The 22,083-nt window shown below is 41.0% G+C and overlaps 1 protein-coding gene across 1 annotated transcript; it reads left to right on the forward strand.

Annotated features, from left to right (window-relative positions):
• The first annotated feature begins 880 nt into the window (after positions 1-880).
• On the forward strand, positions 881-10,058 carry LOC139732226 (monocarboxylate transporter 13-like). The gene is made up of 6 exons (XM_071643105.1): positions 881-1,037; positions 1,963-2,259; positions 3,306-3,634; positions 8,115-8,340; positions 8,821-8,961; positions 9,808-10,058. The coding sequence occupies exons 1-6, from the start codon at positions 881-883 to the stop codon at positions 10,056-10,058; spliced, it is 1,401 nt and encodes a 466-aa protein (XP_071499206.1).
• The last annotated feature ends 12,025 nt before the right edge of the window (positions 10,059-22,083 follow it).

Here is a 22,083-nt window from a genome sequence, read left to right on the forward strand (position 1 = left end):
AATTGCCATTGGAGGACTTATTACGATGATCGCTCATTACATAAAGTGGCTGTGTACCTACAAAGAACGCTGGTCTAACCTCAGATCCTCAGTTCTGTAGTTGTAATTAACCTTGATGATGGCCATATTGGCTTTAACCAATATGGTCGCCCCAGGAGCCGCCAGTCTTATAACGCCCGTCAAAAATCGAAAAAAAGTGTGATATTATAAGTGCCCTGTGGACCAAATTTGGTGCTTTTGGAATAGACTGAATCAAACACCTTATAACAGGCCTCTGGCTAGGAAACATAATAATAGGGCCTACATGTATTGTGTAATACAGGGGAATAAAAAAAAATATATGTATATAATCATATTATATGCCTGACTAATCATATTTGAAAACACACACATAATTTGCCCGCAACAACAGATTAGGTGTGCAGAATCCCGTTAACAATTGAAAATCACGTACCCTAATGTAGTTTTAATGTAACGGTCCCATTGGGTTGCGGTTACATCAAACATCTAAAAACTTGGTCACGAGATATCGATGTGTGTTTATCAGCTGTTTATAACCATTCAGACCCATACGAATCGACTGTCTGATTTTTCCCCCCGTGAAGGGTCATATGATTTGGGAGACACTCAAAAGTGTGCCGTGTTTGCAAGTCTTTGTCTAGAGGCTAGGTCAACTGTTATTTTTAAAAAAAACAAAACAAAACACGAGATGAACAGTGTCCTTCAATAACTCTACGTAAGTCTCATTCTTTCTCATTCAATAGGTGAAACGCGTTACAAAAGAGGCAACCAAGCAAAGACAACAGCAGCAGGCGTTTATCTATACACCGTCTAACATTTAGTTCTTCCACTACATGGGAAAGGGAAGATAGCGTGGACGATGACGACGATGAGACAGCGCCTGTCCGCCCACTGGGGTTGGGTGGTGGTCACGACGACGTGGCTGTTGATGCTGGCTCTTCAGGGAGTCATCATGTCGTTCGGCATTTTCTTCGTCGAGTTCCAGGCCGACTTCGACAGCAGCACGACTCTAATAGGTATGTATACTGTAGTATCACATTATTAGCGGGATTTGGGGGAGATGAGAAGATTCAGACATAATGATGTAATTTTGTCTTATTTTTAATGTCTATAGGCCTATAGCCCTCATACATCGTTCCTCAAACATTTATTATCACAATCATGACGTTTGAATTACGCAGCTCCTTGTTTCCCATGTCTTCCATGATTGTGGTTCTCTATGTGATGATTTGTGTTCAGCGTCTTGTTTCTGCAGCTATTATGGGCAATACTAAAAAACACAGGGTTTGCCGATTGTCATTTATTTCGATACCAAAATATTATTCATCGAATTTGACTCAAAGTAATTCTTATACTCTGACCTCTAGACGACGTTTTGAGTAGAAATCACAATAATCCTATGCTAACCAGAATGTTTGTAACTTCGTTTGTTAGTTTTATTCGCATGCTCACAATTCGGCTGTGCACAGACCGGAATATAATGTTATTTTGTGACGAATAAAAGTTCGGTAGCGGACATCTTTGAGTCCAAAGGTTTGTTTTATATCTCTCGTGGTTGTTATACAGTCATGACAGTTGTGAAATAATTGTCACAAAGTGCTTAATTACAACCCCGTCACAATAGATCGACAAGACGTGAGGGAAGTGAAGAGACCTTTCTGATATAGAAATAGCGCATGTCGTTCGTGTTTGTCAACTTGTTTGTTATCAAAGAGGGATATTGATTGAACATTTTCTCGCTGAAAAAAAAATGGATATCTTTTTTTTCGTTGATCACTTTCATCAGGCATTCATCCTTACACAAGTCTTGTTTCTGTTCGTGCTTATTGTTATAGATCATTTCTGCTGAGAGGAATATCTTATTCAAATATTAACTCCGAATGCTCAGCAATTTTCATCAATTTCATCTATATTTTACTTGTTGTTCATATCGTGAATTAGGTTGGGTAGGATGCATCCCCCTGGCCCTTGTAAGACTCTTAGCCCTACCCATCGTCCTCGCCGTCGAGCGCTTCGGCCATCGCGTCGTGTGCATCGTCGGAGTCGTTCTCGAGTGTTCGGGGATCCTTCTCACCTCCTTCATGCCTTACCTGCCACCAATGTTGGTCACTTACAGCCTGATTCTAGGGGTCGGCACGGCGATCATCGGTCTTGCCCCCGTCTCCCTCATCATCAAGTACTTTCCGTCCAAGAACTGCGTCCGTGCCTCGAGTCTGGCGATTTCTGGCGGGAACGCAGGTAGAGTATTATCAAAGGTTCCGCGGCTGTTTGTTTTATGCGTCCGCGCTGTTTGCTGTTCTGGCGTATGACGCAGTTTACACGAAATTACAATGCGACTGCAGACACACACAAATTACACAAATATTCATGCACACGTACACATGAATGGACAACATCTGTTGCTTACTATTCATGCTTCTTTTATACTATATCTTGCTCGGAATAAAGCAATAGAAAACTTATAATACTTGTCACATTAGAAAATTGCATAACCAGAGCAAAATAAGCAAACATCTTCTAAAGGAAACGCTTGTAGGAAAGTAGCAATGAGTTCAGGTAGAACATACAGAAATTTTTAAGTGCACGAACGACAGTTTAGAATTGAGAGGGCTTGCTAGAGGGTAAAGATAGAAGTATCTAAAAAGAATAAAAAAGCTTCAAAGTTCAATATTGTATTGTGCGAAACTTTGTATGGCCGTGCAGAGCTAACCCATGACACTTATCTTCGAATGTCGTTAATATTATGTAATATATTTTCGGTATAAATCTAAGTATGACACTATAAAGAGAGGCGAAGTACAAATCTTGTGAGAGAGGAGTATATCATGATGTAAACGTAGATACCCCATTTCTTCCTTATTTTTCTTCCCCTTTCCCTTTCCCCTCCCACCCTTTCTACACAGCCATCGTCTTCTACTATAATGTTCTCTTTGTTTTTCCGCAGTAACATCATTACTGTTATCATTGTGTGTGTTGTGAATTCTTATCAGGTATGCTGGCTTACGCGCCAATATTGTCGCATCTCATAAAAGTCATCGGCTGGCGGATAACACTGCGCATCCTTGCCGCCACCATGTTTGCAGTGGGTATACCCTGTGTCCTCACATACGCCCAACCTCCAACTTCAAACGACTTAGTGTTGGACTTAGCCGACCAGAGAAATGAGGAGGGGAAGGAGGAGGAGGAGGAGGAGGAGGAGGAGGAGGAGGAGGAGAGTACTGGAGAAAGTGAATGCACGAGGAGAGATTTCAAATGCGAGAACAAACATGTCGCTTACCACGAAGTGGATTCCAAAAGAGGGACGGCCTGGGATGCCGAAAAAGAGCATTCATGGAGCGAGACACGACCGAGTAATGGACGGAAACTGTCCCCAGATGATGACTCGTCCCTGACATCATCTCCGGTCATCATCTCGGACGATTTATCACGAAAAGAGCAGGAAGCAGACCTTCTTGAAGAAGGACCGAGTAAGACGGCAGCTGTAGATGGCGAGTGGACGCAGGCGACACTCCTCAGCGGATTGCGAGTCGTAGCGACGTACCCGGAACTTTGGATGCTGTCACTCGCCGTCCTGCTAAGCGGTGTCGGAGAGTGCTTTTACATCGTGAATCTGGTACGTGCATATAAAACTCCCCTGGCTATCATGATCTATGAATCCTCTTCTCTTTGAAAAAGCGCACGTCTACTGACATTTCTTACATAGTTAATTTACATACACATCCCTACCAATGACTCTATACATGCATACCCCACATTGCTAATGCGTGAAAAGAGAAGTCGGGCGAAAAAATCGAGGCGATATGGCTAGTTTTTAAGATGACGTTTAGGGATCTACTCTTCCATAACTTTAACTCTTGTCCATTTCTTTGCCTATTCATTTGTTCACTTGTTAATCAATCTATGTATCAACTTCCTATTATAAAAATTGTTCATTCAAGTGATGGAGGCTCCTGGAGTGATCTTCACGCAGAACACGAGTGGCAAAGGTGGGTGTTTCTGCGTTAACATCGTCCACCAGACTCAGCTGAGAGTTTATCTTGCTTTCAGCTCTCTTTTCACAGCTATAGCGCTGGTTCCGTACGGAGAGGCTGTCCACCTCCACCTCGATCATTGTATTGTTCTATCCCTGATAGATCAGTCTTTGGTGCGGTCGCTGCCCCTCGCTTTGACGTCAGTCACCTCGTCATATTATTATATTGGACCCTGGGAAGTTTTGTGCATTTTATTTGGGGTTGAAATCGGCCGATTACATTCCTTTCCACCAAATGTGGAGTCCTGGTGTTGAGTCATGCTAGACCTCGCTTAAAGTGAATTGGGTTCTATTTACGCCCAAACAATATGAACGTTATATTGTTTGCGGACAATAATCTATATCGCAGCCGATACAGCCAGTCAAATATGGACAATTTTGTTTAGATTGTGAACTCGGGCGACAAGCTATGCCTTTAGTCCAGCGGTTCTCTTTATGTCGCCATCACTCTCAAGCCATCGTCAGTTGGTTGCCTGCATTCATTTTGCTGTGATCTTTTGCAACGCGGTATAACCTCGCGCTATTTATAGCTTGCCGTTGACAACATGGAACTTTTGTATGATTAGTACGGTAATCACAGGGAAGGCTTGTAGAAATAACTATCACGTTCAATTTTTTTTTTTTTTTTTTAGGATGAAAAATTGTTACTGATATGAACTGTGAGACTGATTCTACTCACTATACAATGTAAGTGCAACTGGATTTGATTTGCCTTCTTAAGTTATGAAATATCTAATTATTACAAACGCTCACCAACGCTTGTTCGGCAACTGACCCAATATATGACTCTGAAGTACTCGCCCGACTATGTCATTTTTCATGTTTCTACGACGCTGTGTTCCTGATGAAAGTTGCTGTGGATTTTTTCTTCTGTTTGTTTTCTCTTATTCTTGTTTACCCTTCCCACATCTCTGCCTTGCTTCCCTGCGCCAGCCTCCACTCCCTTCTTCTTCATGTCCCCACTCTGCGTAATTTGCCATGGACGTTGGCTAATGACCTTGTTATGACCCACGATAAAATGGCCAATTCTCATCTGATTGCGCGGATGGCAAATACCATAAACCATAGATTCATATCAACTTGTCGAAAGAGCGATTTTATACAATGTGGTAGTCACTCATTTATGACGCCGATAGGCCTATTTCCTGAACAACGGAATTTCAATGTGCTACAAATCTGAATTGTGTTTTGTTAGTGTTGCTGTCTGTGGTAGTGTTTAAAGAGGTTCTGTGATGTGTTCATTTTATTGATTTTGATATGGTTAGGAGGAGGATCATTACAGATCTTTATAATCTGTTGAGATATGGATGCACCAGGAGGTAAATAGTGGCAAATCTAACGAGCGTTCTTATTTCTTACAAAACTGCATGGAGTAGTCATTGGACATTTCATTTTCTGAACGTATGTGAGTTAGCCATTATACGCAAACTTGTACATCTATCATAGAGTACCACGGTACTGAAGTGATGAAGTAACAGTCTTATGTCATAGCTTGGGCTGGAGCCAGGTGCGAACATGTTTCGCAACAAAAGAGTTCACATGCTATATTCGGACGGGGTGTGGTTGTGTAGAACCAATTTCCGTACTGATAAATAGCCATGGCATCACAATTTGGTATACTATTTTAATCAGATTTTTATATCTGTTGTGCAGTGCAATTTCGTTATAACGGATACGGTTATGAAAAAAATTATCGTGAAACAAGGGTAAATATCAGGTCCCAAACTTATCATGGGGATCTTTAAAAGCTATACTGTTCAGCTGCTCACTAAGAAAAATACGTTCAACCTGTTCAGGTGCACCTGTAAAAATGCAGACCAATGTTGCATTAGGAGCACGTGGCCTTGCGGCAGCAACTTTGAACACTGTGACACTTCTCTCGATCTGAAAGGTGCGAAGTTGCTTCCGTTAAGGCGCTCCCAGTGTGACATTGTATAATGTGTACAGTTTAACTTTTTTATAGTGTGTGACGAAATTTCGATATATAGCAAACAAAAATCTGCCGTCCCGGGGAATTCGTTACAACGGGCCGGAATCGCCTGCATACACTCTAAAAAATGCGGGGTTAAAAATGACCCCGAACGGGGTTGAAAATGACCCCGCATACTTGGTCAACTATGCACTAACCCCGTGCGGGGTCACTTTAACCCCGCATTGCGGGGTCACCCAAAATGACCCTGCAGCGGGGTTAAAATTTAACCCCGCCGGGGTTGAAATTCAACCCCGTTGCGGGGTCATTTCTAGATGACCCCGAACGATTTCGGGGTCATTTCAAAATGACCCCGCATGATTGCGGGGTCATTTAAAAAATAACCCCGCATGACTTGCGGGGTCATTGATCCGACCTTTTATGGGCAGCCAAAAATAACAAATTATTTTCAGAAATGTGTATGGTATAGGTCTAACGTTTAATAGGACTCCAAATCAGAATAGGAGCCCAATAGTTCCGTAAAACCAAAGTTGAGTTATCTGCACTTTGTAAATAGAGCTGTTTCATGATTTTCCAGATCTAAAAAGATCTAATTTTAGAACTCTAATTTTTTTAAGCACCAATTTTCATTCACGCATTCCAGCACTGGAACTATAATGTTAACGTTAGAATTAGAAATGCGCAATGGTGTACAGCGCAATGCGAATATAGAGGGAATTTTTGCTACGTTGCGTATAGCCATAGGCCTACCTTACAGTTAGAGAGTTTCTAGAATTTCTTTTCTTCGTGGGCTTAGTTATCTAGGCCCTAACGTTAGATATATTCTACATCTGAACTTTTGCAGTGTTGGTCTGCCTGGCTAGGCCAAAAAGAATACCTACAAACAAAATCAAGAAAGCACCAATCTCTGCTTATTTGCCGGGGCATAGATCTTCCAAGTCATTTATGTAGGCCGGCTACATTGAACAAATAACAAAGGTCATGTAGACCTATTAGTACATGTACTAGTATCTCAAACTCAGGTTCTCTAACAAGTTATAGAGTCAGTCACATTACGGGGGTAACGTTAAAACCCCCCAGTATTACTATTCGGTTATTTAAGCTTTTCTGCAATATTTTATAAACTAAAATAATACATACATCATAATTATCTACAGCAACGTATGTGAAATATATCAAATTTTTTAATCTCAATTTTCATTTTTTAAATATCTCACAGAATTTCACAAAATCCCATAAGATATCACCTTGAAAATCCCCCAGAATACGGTCATCGCGATCAGAATTCGGTCACGCGATATGCTATAGAAACGTGTTACCACTAGTATGTAGCTATAGGCCCTAGCTACCATTACAGTTTCATACATAGCCTAAAAGCCCTAACACCAACGCTGCAAAATAGATAATATAGACAAGGGGTCTAGGCATTATACGCCAGTTAATGTGAATGAACAACATAGAAAGAGATATAAGAGGAAAATAGTACCGATAATTACTTTTCTAAACACATAGTAGTCATTAAAAAACTAAAAGATTCACTCCAGATCCAGGCTTACCTTTCGCTTTGCTCTTCTTATCACACGATCCTCATCCCCAAACCATGCCCCACCGGCCCACTCGGCCGGCCAATACAGTACATCAACTGCATACACATGTACTGCGCGAGGCGCGTCGCGTCGCGGCCCCTCATCTTTCCGTGCAGCACACATACATTATGTATCACTGCGCGCTGCATATAGAATTCCATGACTGACGCGAAATTAAATAGTCCCAAGAAAAATCATAATTTTGACATATTGCTTCTCTGAATTACTGAATGAAACAACTTTATGTTGTACTTTTTATCATCTTGTTACTTCCTAACTGCAATTAGATTCGCAAGCATTGTGACCCTGTTTATCAATATCCGAATATTCGACCAGAGATTTTGCGGGGTCGCAATAACCCCGTTTTTTCTGGTCACTAGTGAATCGATCGAAAATTTTATCAGACGAAACAACCCCGAACGGGGTCAAATTATTTTGACCCCGCAAAATCCAACCCCGCAATTTTTAGAGTGTAGTATCATCTTTGAAAGCATCCTGACACTTGCGGATTTCAGATATCCCCATCCCCCGTTCTCCACTATAACAGGTCAGCTTTATGGTATCCGCTGGGTTCACGGAAACCCAGGGCTCTCAGATTCTCTCCATCGTCGGCGTGTCGTCGCTGTTCGGAAAACTCCTCTTGTCGTTCGGTGGAGAGCTGGTTCCGTTCCCGACCGTCTTCTCCATGCTCATCACTGCCTTGATCAACTGTGGCGTCATGATCTGTCTGCCACTGGCCAAAACCATGCTGTTCATGTACATCATAGGAGGAGGTTAGCATGGTGCTTTAGGGGTATAAACTCCGTCACATATTTTTTTAATCCAAGAACAGCTTAAACTTTTTCCATGAATGTTCTAAATTGTCCCTTTAATCACTCTTGATATCGATTTGATTAACTTTTACAGCTTTGCTCGATAGCTGCTTCGACGAGTTTACTGCATAATATAGGCGCCAAGATGCCACCATATTCAATGCATTATCAATTCATTTTCGAGTCATGCAATACGACACCGATTTCTTGTTCATAAAGCAGTATTGGACCTACAAGGCGATAGGCATAGAAATAAAGATAGTCAAGTCGCCACCACTGTTCCATGATTTCAAGCATGCGTCAAGGAGTAATAGAAGGCAATGCATTATGCACAAGATGGTCTGATATCATTAACTAACCAGACAATCATATATGTATCTATAGTGACGTAAAAACTGAACCCTAACAGTTATATGTGTTTTTTTCTCTCTGTCTTACCAGTTATCGGCTGTATGGTCGGTATGACCACTGGCCTGATTTTTACCCTACCACAAAGATTCTTCGGACCTGGCAGGGCCGAAGCCGTCTGGCCGGTGATACTGTCTAGCAATGGCATCGGATACATCCTCAGCTCCATCTCAGGTAATTCCCCTCCAAAACTTGACCATGGGGAGTGGCATTCAATAACGGTGATGGAAACACTTTTTTTGTTTTTCCTTGATATTTATTTATTTAATTCACGCACGCTCATACACACAACACACACACACACAACATGGAGCGTGGGGGGGGGGAGGGGGTTTCTCACCATCCTCCATTAAACTTATATAAGTTATATAAGCTCCATCTCAGGTAATTTGTTATTCCCGCCAAAACTTGACCATGCGGAGTGGCATTCAATAACGGCGATGGAAACACCCACGCTCACACACACACACACAAAACACACACACAAAACACACACACACACACACACACACACACACACACAATATGAAGCGTGGTGGGGGAAACGGGTTTCTCACCATCCTTCACTAAACTTACACGCTCGAATGCAATGATCAAAATCACAAAAATGAATACGCGGAGCCGCAACATTATTGTATTTGAAGTGTAGTATGTGTAACACATTCTTTCAAAACCATCACCTCTGCACACCATTGTCATTATGTTAGGACATGCTGCCGATAGACTTGTGCTAGACAGGGATTGTCAGAACTTTGCAAGTACTGATTGACCTCGACGTAAATAAGCACTGAACTAATCAGTATTTTAGTAGTAGTCATGACATTTTCGGATTAAAGAACCTTATTTTCTTTTTGGATTAACAAACCTTCGGAATAATGAACTTTGTTTTAATTTCGAACATTCGGAATAACGACATTAATTTTCGGATTAACGAACATACGGAATAACAGCATCAATTGTTATTTTTCGTCATCGTGTTAATTCTAATTTCGTTTTTCCCTACGTCGTTCTTCTCCACAGGTCAGAGCTTGGATGGCAGCGGTTCCTACCTCGGTGCGATCAGGATTTTTACAGGAATGCACTTACTTGTGGCCTTTCTTCTAGTCATGGCCCCAACATATCAAAAAATCTTCGCGAAAGATCGATATGTCATGATGGAACAGCACAGACAACAGAGGCAGCCAGAAAAGAGAGTGCAGACCTCAGAGAAAGACTGCCCAGTCGACTCAAAGTTGTTGAACGGAGAATCAAATATGGAGTCACTTGTATGACAAAAAGAATCTTTTTACGTATTTGTTGGGATATAGATTTTCGTCGTGCAAAGATATTTTTGAATAATAGATACGGGGTTCAAATATTAGAAACTTTGATTGTTGTCCAAGGTCATTTCGAAGCATCCGCATATTGAAGAGAAACTGTACAAGTCACCCGTGGAAAAGTTACTCACCAAAGGACTAAGACTGGGAACAAATATGTTTGTTATGCAGACAGAAATGGCGTGAACAATCATCATCAACTGGACGTTATCTAGTTATCGAAGGTTAGGGTAATGTACTTTCATTTTATTTTATTTTTTGTTTGTTTTATTATGTTTTTATTTTGGTGTATGTGTGTGTTGTGTGTGTGTGTGTGTGTGTGTGTGTGTGTGTGTCTTAAACATGTGCAGCAACGATATAGCCACACCGAGAGGAAACTCCGTATGGCAATCGTTGTCATTTCAGTCGGATGGTGTATTGTGAGCTTTTCATGATGAAAATGGTACAATGTGTACCTCTGAATTATAAAATTTTCGTGACAATATGAAGCACTGGTTTGGACCAAAATAAAAGAGCATGTATACAGGACGACAATGTTTCTACATATTAACAACCCAACGTTGGTTTCGTGCAGCAACATTATCTTCATGTCAAGAGGAAACACAGCACACAGCCACAATGAGAAGAAACTTAAACCAACTTAAAGTTATATAATATGGGATGTCATTAAACACTGGTGAAATGTTGTGGTGTATATAGACATCCTGTACAGGGTAAGAGCATAATAACTCTATCAAAGGCTAGACATGGTGAATGGGTAATATGTAAACTCATACTCTCCGAGCTGTCAGCAAAAGTTTAGGCCCTTTATATCCTTTTGATGACAGGTCATCATAACAGACATCCGGGGTTTAGATAGAGGACAGCAGTCAATTCAAGGATACCAACGGGTACCGCGGTTGGGAGAGTCGATGTTATGCACGTTAACTCGACTATAAGAAAATAAAAGATCAGTTTATGTCCAAGGTCACCAGTCCACGACCAAGACACCTATGTTAAAATAAAGCTGCAATATAAATCCACTGAGAGGGGATTGATATGTATGTATATGTAAATGTATCATATGTATCTATATATACAAGAGTTTTATCGCGAAACGACCTAACTCCATTCCTGTTAAGTTGAGATATTTGTGATTAAAGTTGCTAAAAAACAACGAAAATAATAAGAAAATATAGGATCTTTTTATCATATAACTTCTAGAATGTTCCTTTTATGTCACAAGTGAGGTAAAACTGGAAAGGTATAATTTTGCTCTATGTGATGATGGACTTACTTTGAAATGTTTGAAAATGGCGCTCAGCTCATTTTGCTAAAACACCATAAAATGTAGCGGTACATATACATTCATGGTCAGAATACCAAGAGTTGAGGTTTTCTATCTTTCAAATTGTCTATTCAAGTCTGAGGGTTGACGTCAGAAATTCTTCTAATTTGAGTCAAAAATTATAGTGGAAACAGCCACAAGTGCGATGGTGACACTCAAAGTTGTCTTCCGACGGTGTTAATGATGTTTTATACTTAAAGCAGTATAAAAACGGATCTCTTTTGTATTTGAAATGTTGATTGCTTTTTATCTAGATATCTAGATATACATATTATGGCAGATGCACGATGGAAGACTGCATATCTCAATATAATAATTGTATAACACAATATTTAAGTGCTGATGGTGTATCACTTTAACTGTTACGAAATTAGACATAAAACCTCTCCTGTATCCCTTGTATGCACTTTCCTTCCATGAACATGGGAGGGTTTGGCTATTTTACCACGCAGGCAACTTCAGCGTGATGGTGATCTCAGAATACGAAGGAACTTGTACTGCCTATACGATGACAGAAGCATTTCCTATGAGAATTGTTCTGATCAGTTTGATTTTTATTTAGTCGTGTTCATCATCGATTTGTACACTTATTTTGAAATGATACTTGCAATGTAAATTTGCTGCAGAGAATACTACACATACTCTATTCTAATAAATCTGATTGCTTTATTGAAATTCCCATGAGCAAATAAGTTTTCCGTTGCTGTCAACATTGTACGGATAAAATATAATCCATGCGGGTGAAATGACCTGTTCGTATCTGCAGTGATGCTGTTACGCCATGCACGGAAGACTGCTTTTAGTGCTCTTTATAAATCAGGTCATTAGATTTATAGTTACCCCAGCAGACACAAACACTACTCGATGATCTAATCAACGACCTTTTTCATTTTCATAACCAGCTAACGAAAAACAAAAAAGCATGCATAAATGAAACTTCCATCGAACAATCTTGGTCATCAAGAGGTTTTCGATGCAACATCAAAAAACTTCTAGCCGACCAAAACAGTTTGCCGATTGGTCGCTGACAAAGAGAGAGAAAACAAAAATTGCTGACGTCCGAAAAAACTTTCTTTCATAACAATCTCTAACGACCAACTGCCAACCAGTTGTTACAAAGGTTGTAGAATGGTCGGCGACCGGTTTTCGCTGATGTGAGGCTATAAGGCACCGTTTCCTGACAGAGATTTGTATGTCAGCCCTGACAAGTTGTCGTCTCTGACAATTTCAGCAAAATCATTGATTTGGATTGGCTGAGACGCTCTGGTCACTGACTGTATGGTAACTGCAGAAGCTAGCAACTTGTCAGGGCTGACAACTTTCATGAAACAATATCCTGATCCTAACATTTTATAAAAAGATAAGACAGGCAGAGAGATTCAGAGTTGTCAGTTTAATAAAGCGTAATTCCAACGATTTTCATGATCTAATTTCACACCATGTATTACATGAATCGACTGCTCCATGTAGATTTGTGGAATTTATTGTGGTCCTATAGATTGGAGAAACCAATACTTTGAAAAACCCAAAACAAATTACACTGAACAAAGATGATGACATGCATAGGAGGCTCACAAATTTCAGAAATGTAGCAATGTCATTCCATTACATTACAGCATGCTTAGCAAGTTCGCCTGCGTGGAATTTATACATGCTTTCTTCTTTTGTTCTGCTTCATTGAGCGTGCACTCACTCATGCCTATGGTGAGGCTACCATGTCATCATCATCCTTGTTCATTTTGAGCTGCTATAAATCTTGGAAACATTCTTATTATTCCTCATCCCAATCACTATGTATTCTGAAAGCCTGGGCCCAGTCGATATTTCCCCGGGATCTGATGGGCTGAAAGTGTCAAACGGCGGTTAATAGTTTGTCATCATCATCTGTGTCCTTGGTGAGGTCATGGTATGTATTCTATAATCCTCGTGCCAAAAGCGTTTCACATCAGGAAGGGAGCACGGAAAGATCATAAAAAGTTGATAAGAGAAAACCAAAACACACCTGGGTCAAAAAGTCGTAGTGTGCTCTGCGGCGGGCGATTAGGGGGGGGGGGGGGGAATTTGCATTTACATAAAGTTCGATTCCGGAAAGTAAAAATCTGAGTAATATCTGATAAAAACTAGAGGTGGTGTCATCAGCTCACTCATTTGCATGCTCATATCAAATGTTCGCAAACTGTTCGGCAAAAAATTTGCGGAACTTCACAATTTCACATTAATTTTGTCCTACTTATGCGATTTTGATCAAATATTCGTGCTCGTAAAATTTTACTCTATTCTTTTCAGACTAACAATTTACTGGTTCGGAATTCTCCTTATAAGGAGTTACTGACTGGCCAGTTGCTGTAGTTTAAGTTCTTGTTTTTGCTTTTGTTTTTGTTTAATTTGTGGTGGTTTTTTTTCTGACACTATATACCACAACTATTTCGGGTCATATATAAAAAGGTTTATGACTGTTTCAATCAAAGACAATAGATAACGTATTAAAAAAAGTTGTAAGAAGGAAACGATGAGTCAAAGATGAAAATAAGCGGAAGGATCAAGAGCTTGTGATGATCGATGCCTGAAAAACTGGTACGTTTGATAGGGGTTGTTTGTGTCTTCGCTAGAGGGAAAGAGAGTGTGTGTGGTTGTTGTTGTTGTTTTTTTAGGGGGGGGGGGGGGAGGGGGAGGAAACAACCCTGAACAATGTCTTTTGTATCATTGTGTTGGATTGTGTTAACTCCACGTTGATTGAAAGGAGATTTTGTTGTTGATGTTGATTTTAGTGTATTGTGACAAAATTGCACGTGGACTGGGTAACCCAAGCTTGTTCACAAAAAGTGAGCATGAACCTGTAATATGACAAATGCAAACAAATGCATATTTCACGAATTAGAAATGATAACAATCATTATATCAACGTATATAAACAGTACAACCTATTATACAACTAATAACCAATAAGATATGCAAGTATCAATGTATGAAAGTATATGCAAATAATGCACATGACATAGGTCATTGATAAGAAGCTATATTCACCTTATAATATCACGAAGTGGAACGACCCAAATGTATGTGGCACTGCTCAATAGCTAAGGCGGGTGTATGATGCTATAAACGCCAGTCCAAGTAATGTTCATTATTTGTTTTATTAATGGTGACGTAATTCAGAATTCGTGACAGCCATTTTCACAAGATTCCCAGGCCAGCACCATGCTCCAAGCTTACACAAAACAAAACAAAACAAAACACAAGCACAAACAATGATTGAAATGTACTATTTATAACACACGGAAATATAGCTGAGTGCAGACGAGTAGTGTATACTGTAACGCTCGGTAAAAAGGAAAGTGAGGTCTTTAGGCAAAAGTAAAAGACTCGACACGCAATAGCTCTCAGCCAACCACCTGATTAGAATCTATTTCAACACTTTATCATTATGTTTTGCATCATTTTAGTGTGTTTGTCATTCAATTTGATAATCCGGTTATTTAAAGACGCAAAAAAAAAAAAATGGCGCCATAAAGTTGATCATCCAAATTCATTTTTCGTTCATCAAATTTCACACTTCGGGCAAAGAATCAAGCATTCACATTATTCATATTAAAATGATCGTCGAGGGCATTCAAATTGGTGGGAAATATGATTAAGCGTCTTTTCGAGCATTCATCGTCAGACGCGCCCAGGCATGATCGGAGGCAAGATTGTCTCACAAAGGAAGTATAAGCTCAGAGCTTTTGAGATACGATAGTTCGCCATCAAACGTCATCTCCGGTCGTAAGTCGAGTCACTGTCGGATAATAGTCGAGTCAGTCTGATCAGTGTGTCAGAATTGCGTTGTACGGCTTTAATCGGGCGTGTCGAGCCGACAGTTTGAGTGTCCGATGATGATTAACAGTCATCTGACAGATTTACTTGAATTGAAGAGGAAATCCACCCCCAAAATAGGTAAAAGTCAGGAAAAAAGATGAAAAATTCCCACAGGCCGTTTCAAAAATTACAACAGAAATAAACAAAATATAACATTCTGAAATGTCACGTTAGTTGGTTTTTTTTTTCGAAAACATTTTTTTGACCAGTCCTTATGAGTATTCAAATGAGCGAGTTGATGATGTCATGCCCTCACAATTTCTCATGTATGTTACATGAATATATGAAATTTGGAAAAAAATTGTTATTTCAAGCTACAGGTAAACGCATATTCCCATACCAAAATATATCAGACGTAGCACTTGTTTTTGTGTGTTTATTTCTACTTTGAGTGGTTTAAAGACACTTTTTATATTTATACCGCTGAAATATGAGATTTTTGTCATTTCTGTATATAAAAACAAATGAATAAGAAACTGTGAGAGCATGACATAATCAACTTGCTTATTTGAATATTCATTACGACTGGTCAAGAAGTGTTTTTCGAAAAATTTGTAAATTCAGAATGTCAGAACTTCCTTATTTCTTATCCGATTTTGATCATATTTGCACTTTCCTGGGGATTTTTTTTTCTTACTCATAAAATTTATAAAATTTTTCGGAGTGGATTTCTTCTTTAAGGATCTGAGGGCTCTTCTGGCATCACACTAGATGAACCTCAATGATGCCAGCCTGTTAGAACTTGTCGGCTCAGATTTCATCGGAACTACCCGGAACGCTGAAACTTTTGAATTTTGGAGACCACGATGATCCTCCGGTGGTCATTTAAGGAGGCAGTATTCAGAGTGTGGTTATTCACAACTCAAACGATACTTGTTATCCACAGGCTTTGAGCGTAAGGTACATGGAAGTAGGCCTACAAAATGTCGACTTCAAACATGACTGTTTGATGTATGATTTCCCGCCCACTTTCATCAGACTTTGTCATTCGAATTCAAGAATAGGCGTCACAATTAAAGTTAGAACAAATTCTGACACCTCTCTGCTCTCACGGTTTATTTTCATTCTATGAATATTCAGTTCGTTCTGCATCATTCCTTTTAGATTTGATTTCAATTTCGAGAGAAATTAATTCACAATTAACGAGGCGAAGGTCATTCATTTTCGCGCAAGCTGGATTGACGCAAAATAACCTCCACTCATGCTTTGGTTGCCCCATCATCCCTCCCGTGTTGTAAATAGCTAACAAAATATCTTATAAATTCTTACGTTTCGAAACTTTTGTGAGTGAGTATACGTTGGCACAAAATCTCGCTTCTTTTATTCACTTGACATTATGACACTGCAAACTTGTCATCTTCGGTGTATTGTCACAATCGCACATTGTCGTATGTCATAACACTCGACGCTGGACGCAATATGCAAAGCAGTCTGGAGACTAGTAGACTGAGTCATGTGCTCAAGCGTAGTACATACCCAAAGTGCTGTAGATTTCGAGGCACCGATGTATTCTGATCATTAGTAAGGAGAAGTTAAAATATCGTGAATTCAGCTCTTGCGGTTAACAGAAATCGAAGGGAACACCTAATAAATGCATAATAAAATCTCATTTACATATATGCGCGTCATTGCGTTGATGCTGCGCAAGTGAAAGGTAGGCGCGAAAACTCCACTGTTACATCACTCTCACGCATGCGCAAAAGTACAGTACATAGCTAGCTATGGTAACATAAACGGTACATATCTATAAATACGATGATCACAGGATAGGTGTTACCTATGCAGGCCTTATGCTTGAGCTCTTGACGCTTGACTATTGTCTTACGTTGATTTTGAGCTATTATTTTCCTCTTTCATCGAATCGACGGTTGAAATTCTACCTATCAACCATGAGCGACGAACGTAAGTTCCCTTTCATATTTATTTAGAGCATTGTCACTGATTATCATTTTGATTTTTAAGATAAAGGTTGTAAATACGTGACAAGCATGAAATGTAATCCTGCCGTATATCGACTTGCGCCGTGGAGACTAGTTCTGCTGCTACTTGCTATCAGTCTCTGCATTTGATAATAGGCTCGTGCCTGCATTGTGACCTAATATCAACCAATATTTATGTAGATCATTATTAATACAATATATAATTCATTTCATCCTCAGCCACTCGGGTCATTCCCGCTTTCAATGAATATTTGAAGGCGATGAACGAATTCATCGAATTCGTCTTTCTGAGAGACATCCCAGACATCATGCCGGATGATGACATCGGCAACACCGACGAGGTCGTGAGATCTTGGGGGATGACGGAGGCAGAGTGGAAGGTGCAGAAGCAGACATCTGAGGAAGAGATTGCAGCGGAAGGGAAAGTTGGGGAGGGAGAAGCGACTGAATTCTCAGACGAAGCTTATGACGAAGAAGGAGGAAATATGCTTACGGAGAGAAATCATATAGAAGAGAAGTTTAAGAGAGCGTCAGTGGAGGAAAGCACTGCTCAGAAGAGGAAAGAGTGCGCTGAAGAGGAGGAAGAAACAGTTGAGGAAAATCAAGAGAAAATTGTTGATGAGAAGCCGGGAGAAGGTGAGATAAAAGAGCAGGAGGAAGGAGAAGAGGGTATGTCCGATGAGGATGGCAAGACGGTCGAGATCCCGAAAGATGAAAGAGTTGGAAAAGATGCATCCTTAGACAGCATTGAACTGGCTGCGAAATGTCGACAGGAGTCTGAGGAGGGGGAGGAAACTACGCATACAGTGGGAGAAGAGGAGGAGGAGGAGAAGGTGGAGGAGGAGGAGAAGGTGGAGGTGGAGGAGTATGGACAGAACGGCGATGAGAATGCGCAGTTGGAGAAGAATGAGGAGGGAGAGGAGGAGGAGAAGACGGAGACGACGCGGATGACGGAGGAGGAAGAGGAGGAGTGCTCGCAAGAAGAAAACGAGCACCTTGGGGAGGAGAGGGATGAGGATACACTCGTCGAGGAGACCTGGTACGAGGAGAATGGGCAGCTTGGAGAGGAGAATAAGGAGGCGTTTGGGCAGATGAAGAAGAGGGAGACCGAGGGGGCGACAGGGTGTAAACACGAGGAGATCAAGAAGCAGATTGAGATTGAGGAGGAGGAGGAGGAGGTGGTGGTGGAGGTGGAGGAGTATGGAAAGAATGGCGATGAGAATACGCCGTTGGAGGATAAGGAGGGAGAGGAGCAGGAGATGGAGACGGTGCAGATGGCGGGGGAGGGAGACAAGGAGTCCTCGCAAGAGGAAAATGAGCTCATTGGGGAGGAGAGGGATACGGATACTCTCGTAGAGGAGAAAAAGGAAATGGAAAGGGATGTAGAGTATCGGGAGCAGGAGGAGACGAAGCAGAAAACGGGTGAGGAGGAGGAGGAGTCCTGGTACGAGGAGAATGAGCAACTTGGAGAGGAGAATAAGGAGGCTTTGGGGCAGATGAATAAGGGGGAGACTGACGGAGCGGCAGGGTGTAGACACGGGATCAAGAAGCAGATTGAGATTGAGGAGGAGGAGGAGGAGGAGGAGGAGGAGAGGCAACAACAGAAAATTGGCGTGAAAACTGAACATGATGATGAGGAGCAGGAACAGAGGGAGGAAATTAAGCAAGAACGGGAAGAACCGCCGGAGGAGGCAGGGCCACACTCAAGCCAAGAGGAGGAATATGCGAAGGGTGAGGTATCTGCAAAGGAAGAGGAGGAGCGAGTTGATAGAAACGAGAAGGACGAAGCAGAGGAGCACGATGAGGTATTAAACAAGGATGAGAAAGAAAGACTGGCATCAAATGAACTACAAAAGGAGATACAGAAAGGCGATGAAGAGAAGAGGCAGCATGGTTTGCGCGAGATAAATCAGGAAGACCAACACGGAAGCGACTACGCGAGAGAGCAGGAAAAGGCTCACGAAGAAAAGACTTTTATTATTGTTGAGGCGAAGGAGCCGAAACTGGTGGTAGAGGGAGTGGCTATAGAAGAGGGTGAAACTCTGGATGTGCAAGAAGACCACCAGAAAGCATCTGAGGACAAAAATGCGTTTGAGGAAAGGGACACCAAAACCTATAAGCAGAGGGAGGAGAAAGGGGAAACGGGAAAGACTGCTGCTGAAGGACAAGTGGCGAGGAATTGCGACGAAGAAATTCAGGATAAGGAGCCTAAACTGGTGGTGGAGGGAGTGGCTACAAAAGAGGGCGAAACTCTGGATGTTCAAGAGCAACAGAAAGCATCCGAGGACAAAAATGCGTCCGAGGGAAGGGACACCTTAACCTCTGAGCTGAGGGAGGTGAAAGGGGAAACGGAAAAGACTGCTGCTGAAAGACTCGTGGCAAGGAATGACGACGAACAAGTTCAGGAGAAGGAGCCTAAACTGGTGGTGGAGGGAGTGGCTATAGAAAAGAGTGAAAATCTGGATGTGCAAGAAGGGCATGAGAAAGCATCCGAGGACAAAAAAGCGTTCGAGGAAAGGGACACCTTAACCTCTGCGCAGATGGAGATGAAGGAGGAAACGGGAAAGACTGCTGTCCAAAGACAAGTGGCAAGAACTGAGAAGGAGATAGTTCAGGATAAGGAGAAAATTGCAGCAGATGTTAAAGGAAATATGGAAGAGGGCATGAAAGAGGAGAGAGCCTCGCTGGAAAATGCCATGCCATCCAACAACACCAAGAGGAAGAAGAAGTCTGGACGGAAGTGGTGGAAAGTCTTTAGATGCTGTGTCAGCAGACAGAGGCACAGCAGTGAAGACTGAGGGAGGCGGAGAAGGGGGTAATCCAGGAGGCGGGGGAGGGGATGAGCTGGAGGTTGGTGTAAAATCCGCGATGAGGAGATAAAATTTTTATGAACATAATCATGAATACGGGATTGGAAAAATAAACGAAGAATGGAAAATAACATGAAATTTCGTCTGGTCGTTTTGTTTTCATTTCAAAAATTCTTTGCACGGGTACAATACAGACGAAGAAAGAGCAGGGGTGGGCACACAATGATTGGAGATTTATAGAGACGGCTATTCATAGTACAACGAAAAGGTGAAAATGAAGGGCATGTAATCTCACTGATAACAGCTTGAGATGTGAGATTATAGTGACATTTGTTGATGGAAAGTACATTTTGGAACGGAAAAATGGGGCTAAATTTAAATGAAGCTGGTTAAGCATACGTGAAGGGGGTGGGGTACTGAATGAAAGTGCAATGAAGGATAGCGTAGTTTGGTTTTGAGCATCTTGATCAAGTGAGCATGGGGGGGGGGGGGGGGGAAGGAGCCTGGGAAGCAATAAAACCATACTATAGGAAAGAGATTTTCTCATCAGATACGAGTAGTTATCTGGTCAGTTGATGCTGTTGCTGCAGATTTTCCCTCTGTGTGTGTGAATGTGTGTGTGCGTGTGTGTCTGTCTGTCTGTCTGTGCATGCTTACATGTGTGCATATAGTACATGTAGGTCATTGATATGGTAATTTTATGATCAGTCAGAAAGCTGTTCGTAAAGTTACGAACAACTTACGAGTGACTGGTGATCAGTTCTGATGTGCTATACTTATCAGAATTTCCATAATTCAGCACAAGAACTGATCACCAGTTGCTCGTAAGTCGTTCGTAACTTTACGAACAGCTTTATGAAACACCCCCCAGATATATTGCAGATCCTGCTTATCTGTAATTATTTCAATATGTTGCATACAAAGTGAAAAAAGTGGAGAGACACAGACAAAAGATGTGGTCGCGATCTTTCTTGTTGGAGCACAAAGTCTCTTTATTGAATACTTTTGTGCATAATAATCGTCACTTGAGCAATATACAAAAAACGGTAACTACAATAGATTATACTTATGCATCACCCCAGCACAGTTATTTGCTGCTTGCTAAATTACAATATTACATGTCACAGGCAATATGAAAGAAAGGAAAAAAAAAATGAAGGGAAAAGTAAAAAGAGAGAGATAGATAGAGAACAGAAAAGGATATATGCTTGGCTATTTATGATACATAGCATGAAGCAATACCCATATATACCCCGGCCATCCCACATTATACATCCGCCACCAAACGGGACCCCGTTACTGTAGAACAATGCTAGCATCAACTGCATCAGGATGAACTGAAGAAAAAAGGCTCACGGACATGGCAGTCAGAGACTAAGTTTTATTGGACATCAGCCTAGGTGGAGACCCAATCCTTCCATGAAATGTCCACTGCTAAATTTGAACATGGAGTTGCGTGTTGTAGCTCCATGATTTAAACGAACTCCATGACAATGCACCTTGATGAGAACAGAAAAAACAAACAAACCAAAAATCAAAATATTGGCTATCTCTGCCGGGAGACAGAAATTTTCTGTCCTTCAGTTTTGCAAGTGATCGTCCCATCTATTCTTCTTTCATTTTGGTTGGGACAGACCCAAAGAATGACCTGCAATCAACAGATTTAACTATTTAATGACACAATTGCTGGGTCACAGACCTCAAATGACGATGATCAAATCAAACATGACATCAAGGATCCAACAGAGACTTTAGTCTTTATCCTTTTTTTTTTCCATTTCATTTACTGATACTGCACCTTTTATGCAACATTTTCAAATTATACAATACTTTTTGAAACAATTCTTAGTCCCTCATAAATTTCTGTTTATGCCAAATTTCATTGGGTAACAGCTTGCAATTAATCAAATAATTGTTAAAAAATCACGGGTCATGTTACTGTATAAGCTGTTATTTTCAGAAGGGTTAGATTTTCACAAATTTTGCCATTTACTGTAGGACCGCAAATTTAACAGCATGCCAAAAATTTTGCCATGCACTAATGTGAC

Source organism: Diadema antillarum, unplaced genomic scaffold (genome assembly GCF_040938485.1).
Source record: "Diadema antillarum isolate AM-2024a unplaced genomic scaffold, OU_Dant_1.0 scf00000023, whole genome shotgun sequence".
Classification (NCBI taxonomy): Eukaryota; Metazoa; Echinodermata; class Echinoidea; order Diadematoida; family Diadematidae; genus Diadema; species Diadema antillarum.

Coding starts and splice junctions, on each gene's coding strand:
- LOC139732226 (XM_071643105.1), top strand. CDS start 881: ATGACGACGATGAGACAGCGCCTGTCCGCCCACTGGGGTTGGGTGGTG. Junction 3,635..8,114: donor GCTTTTACATCGTGAATCTG/GTACGTGCATAT, acceptor CCACTATAACAG/GTCAGCTTTATGGTATCCGC. Junction 8,341..8,820: donor CATGTACATCATAGGAGGAG/GTTAGCATGGTG, acceptor CTGTCTTACCAG/TTATCGGCTGTATGGTCGGT.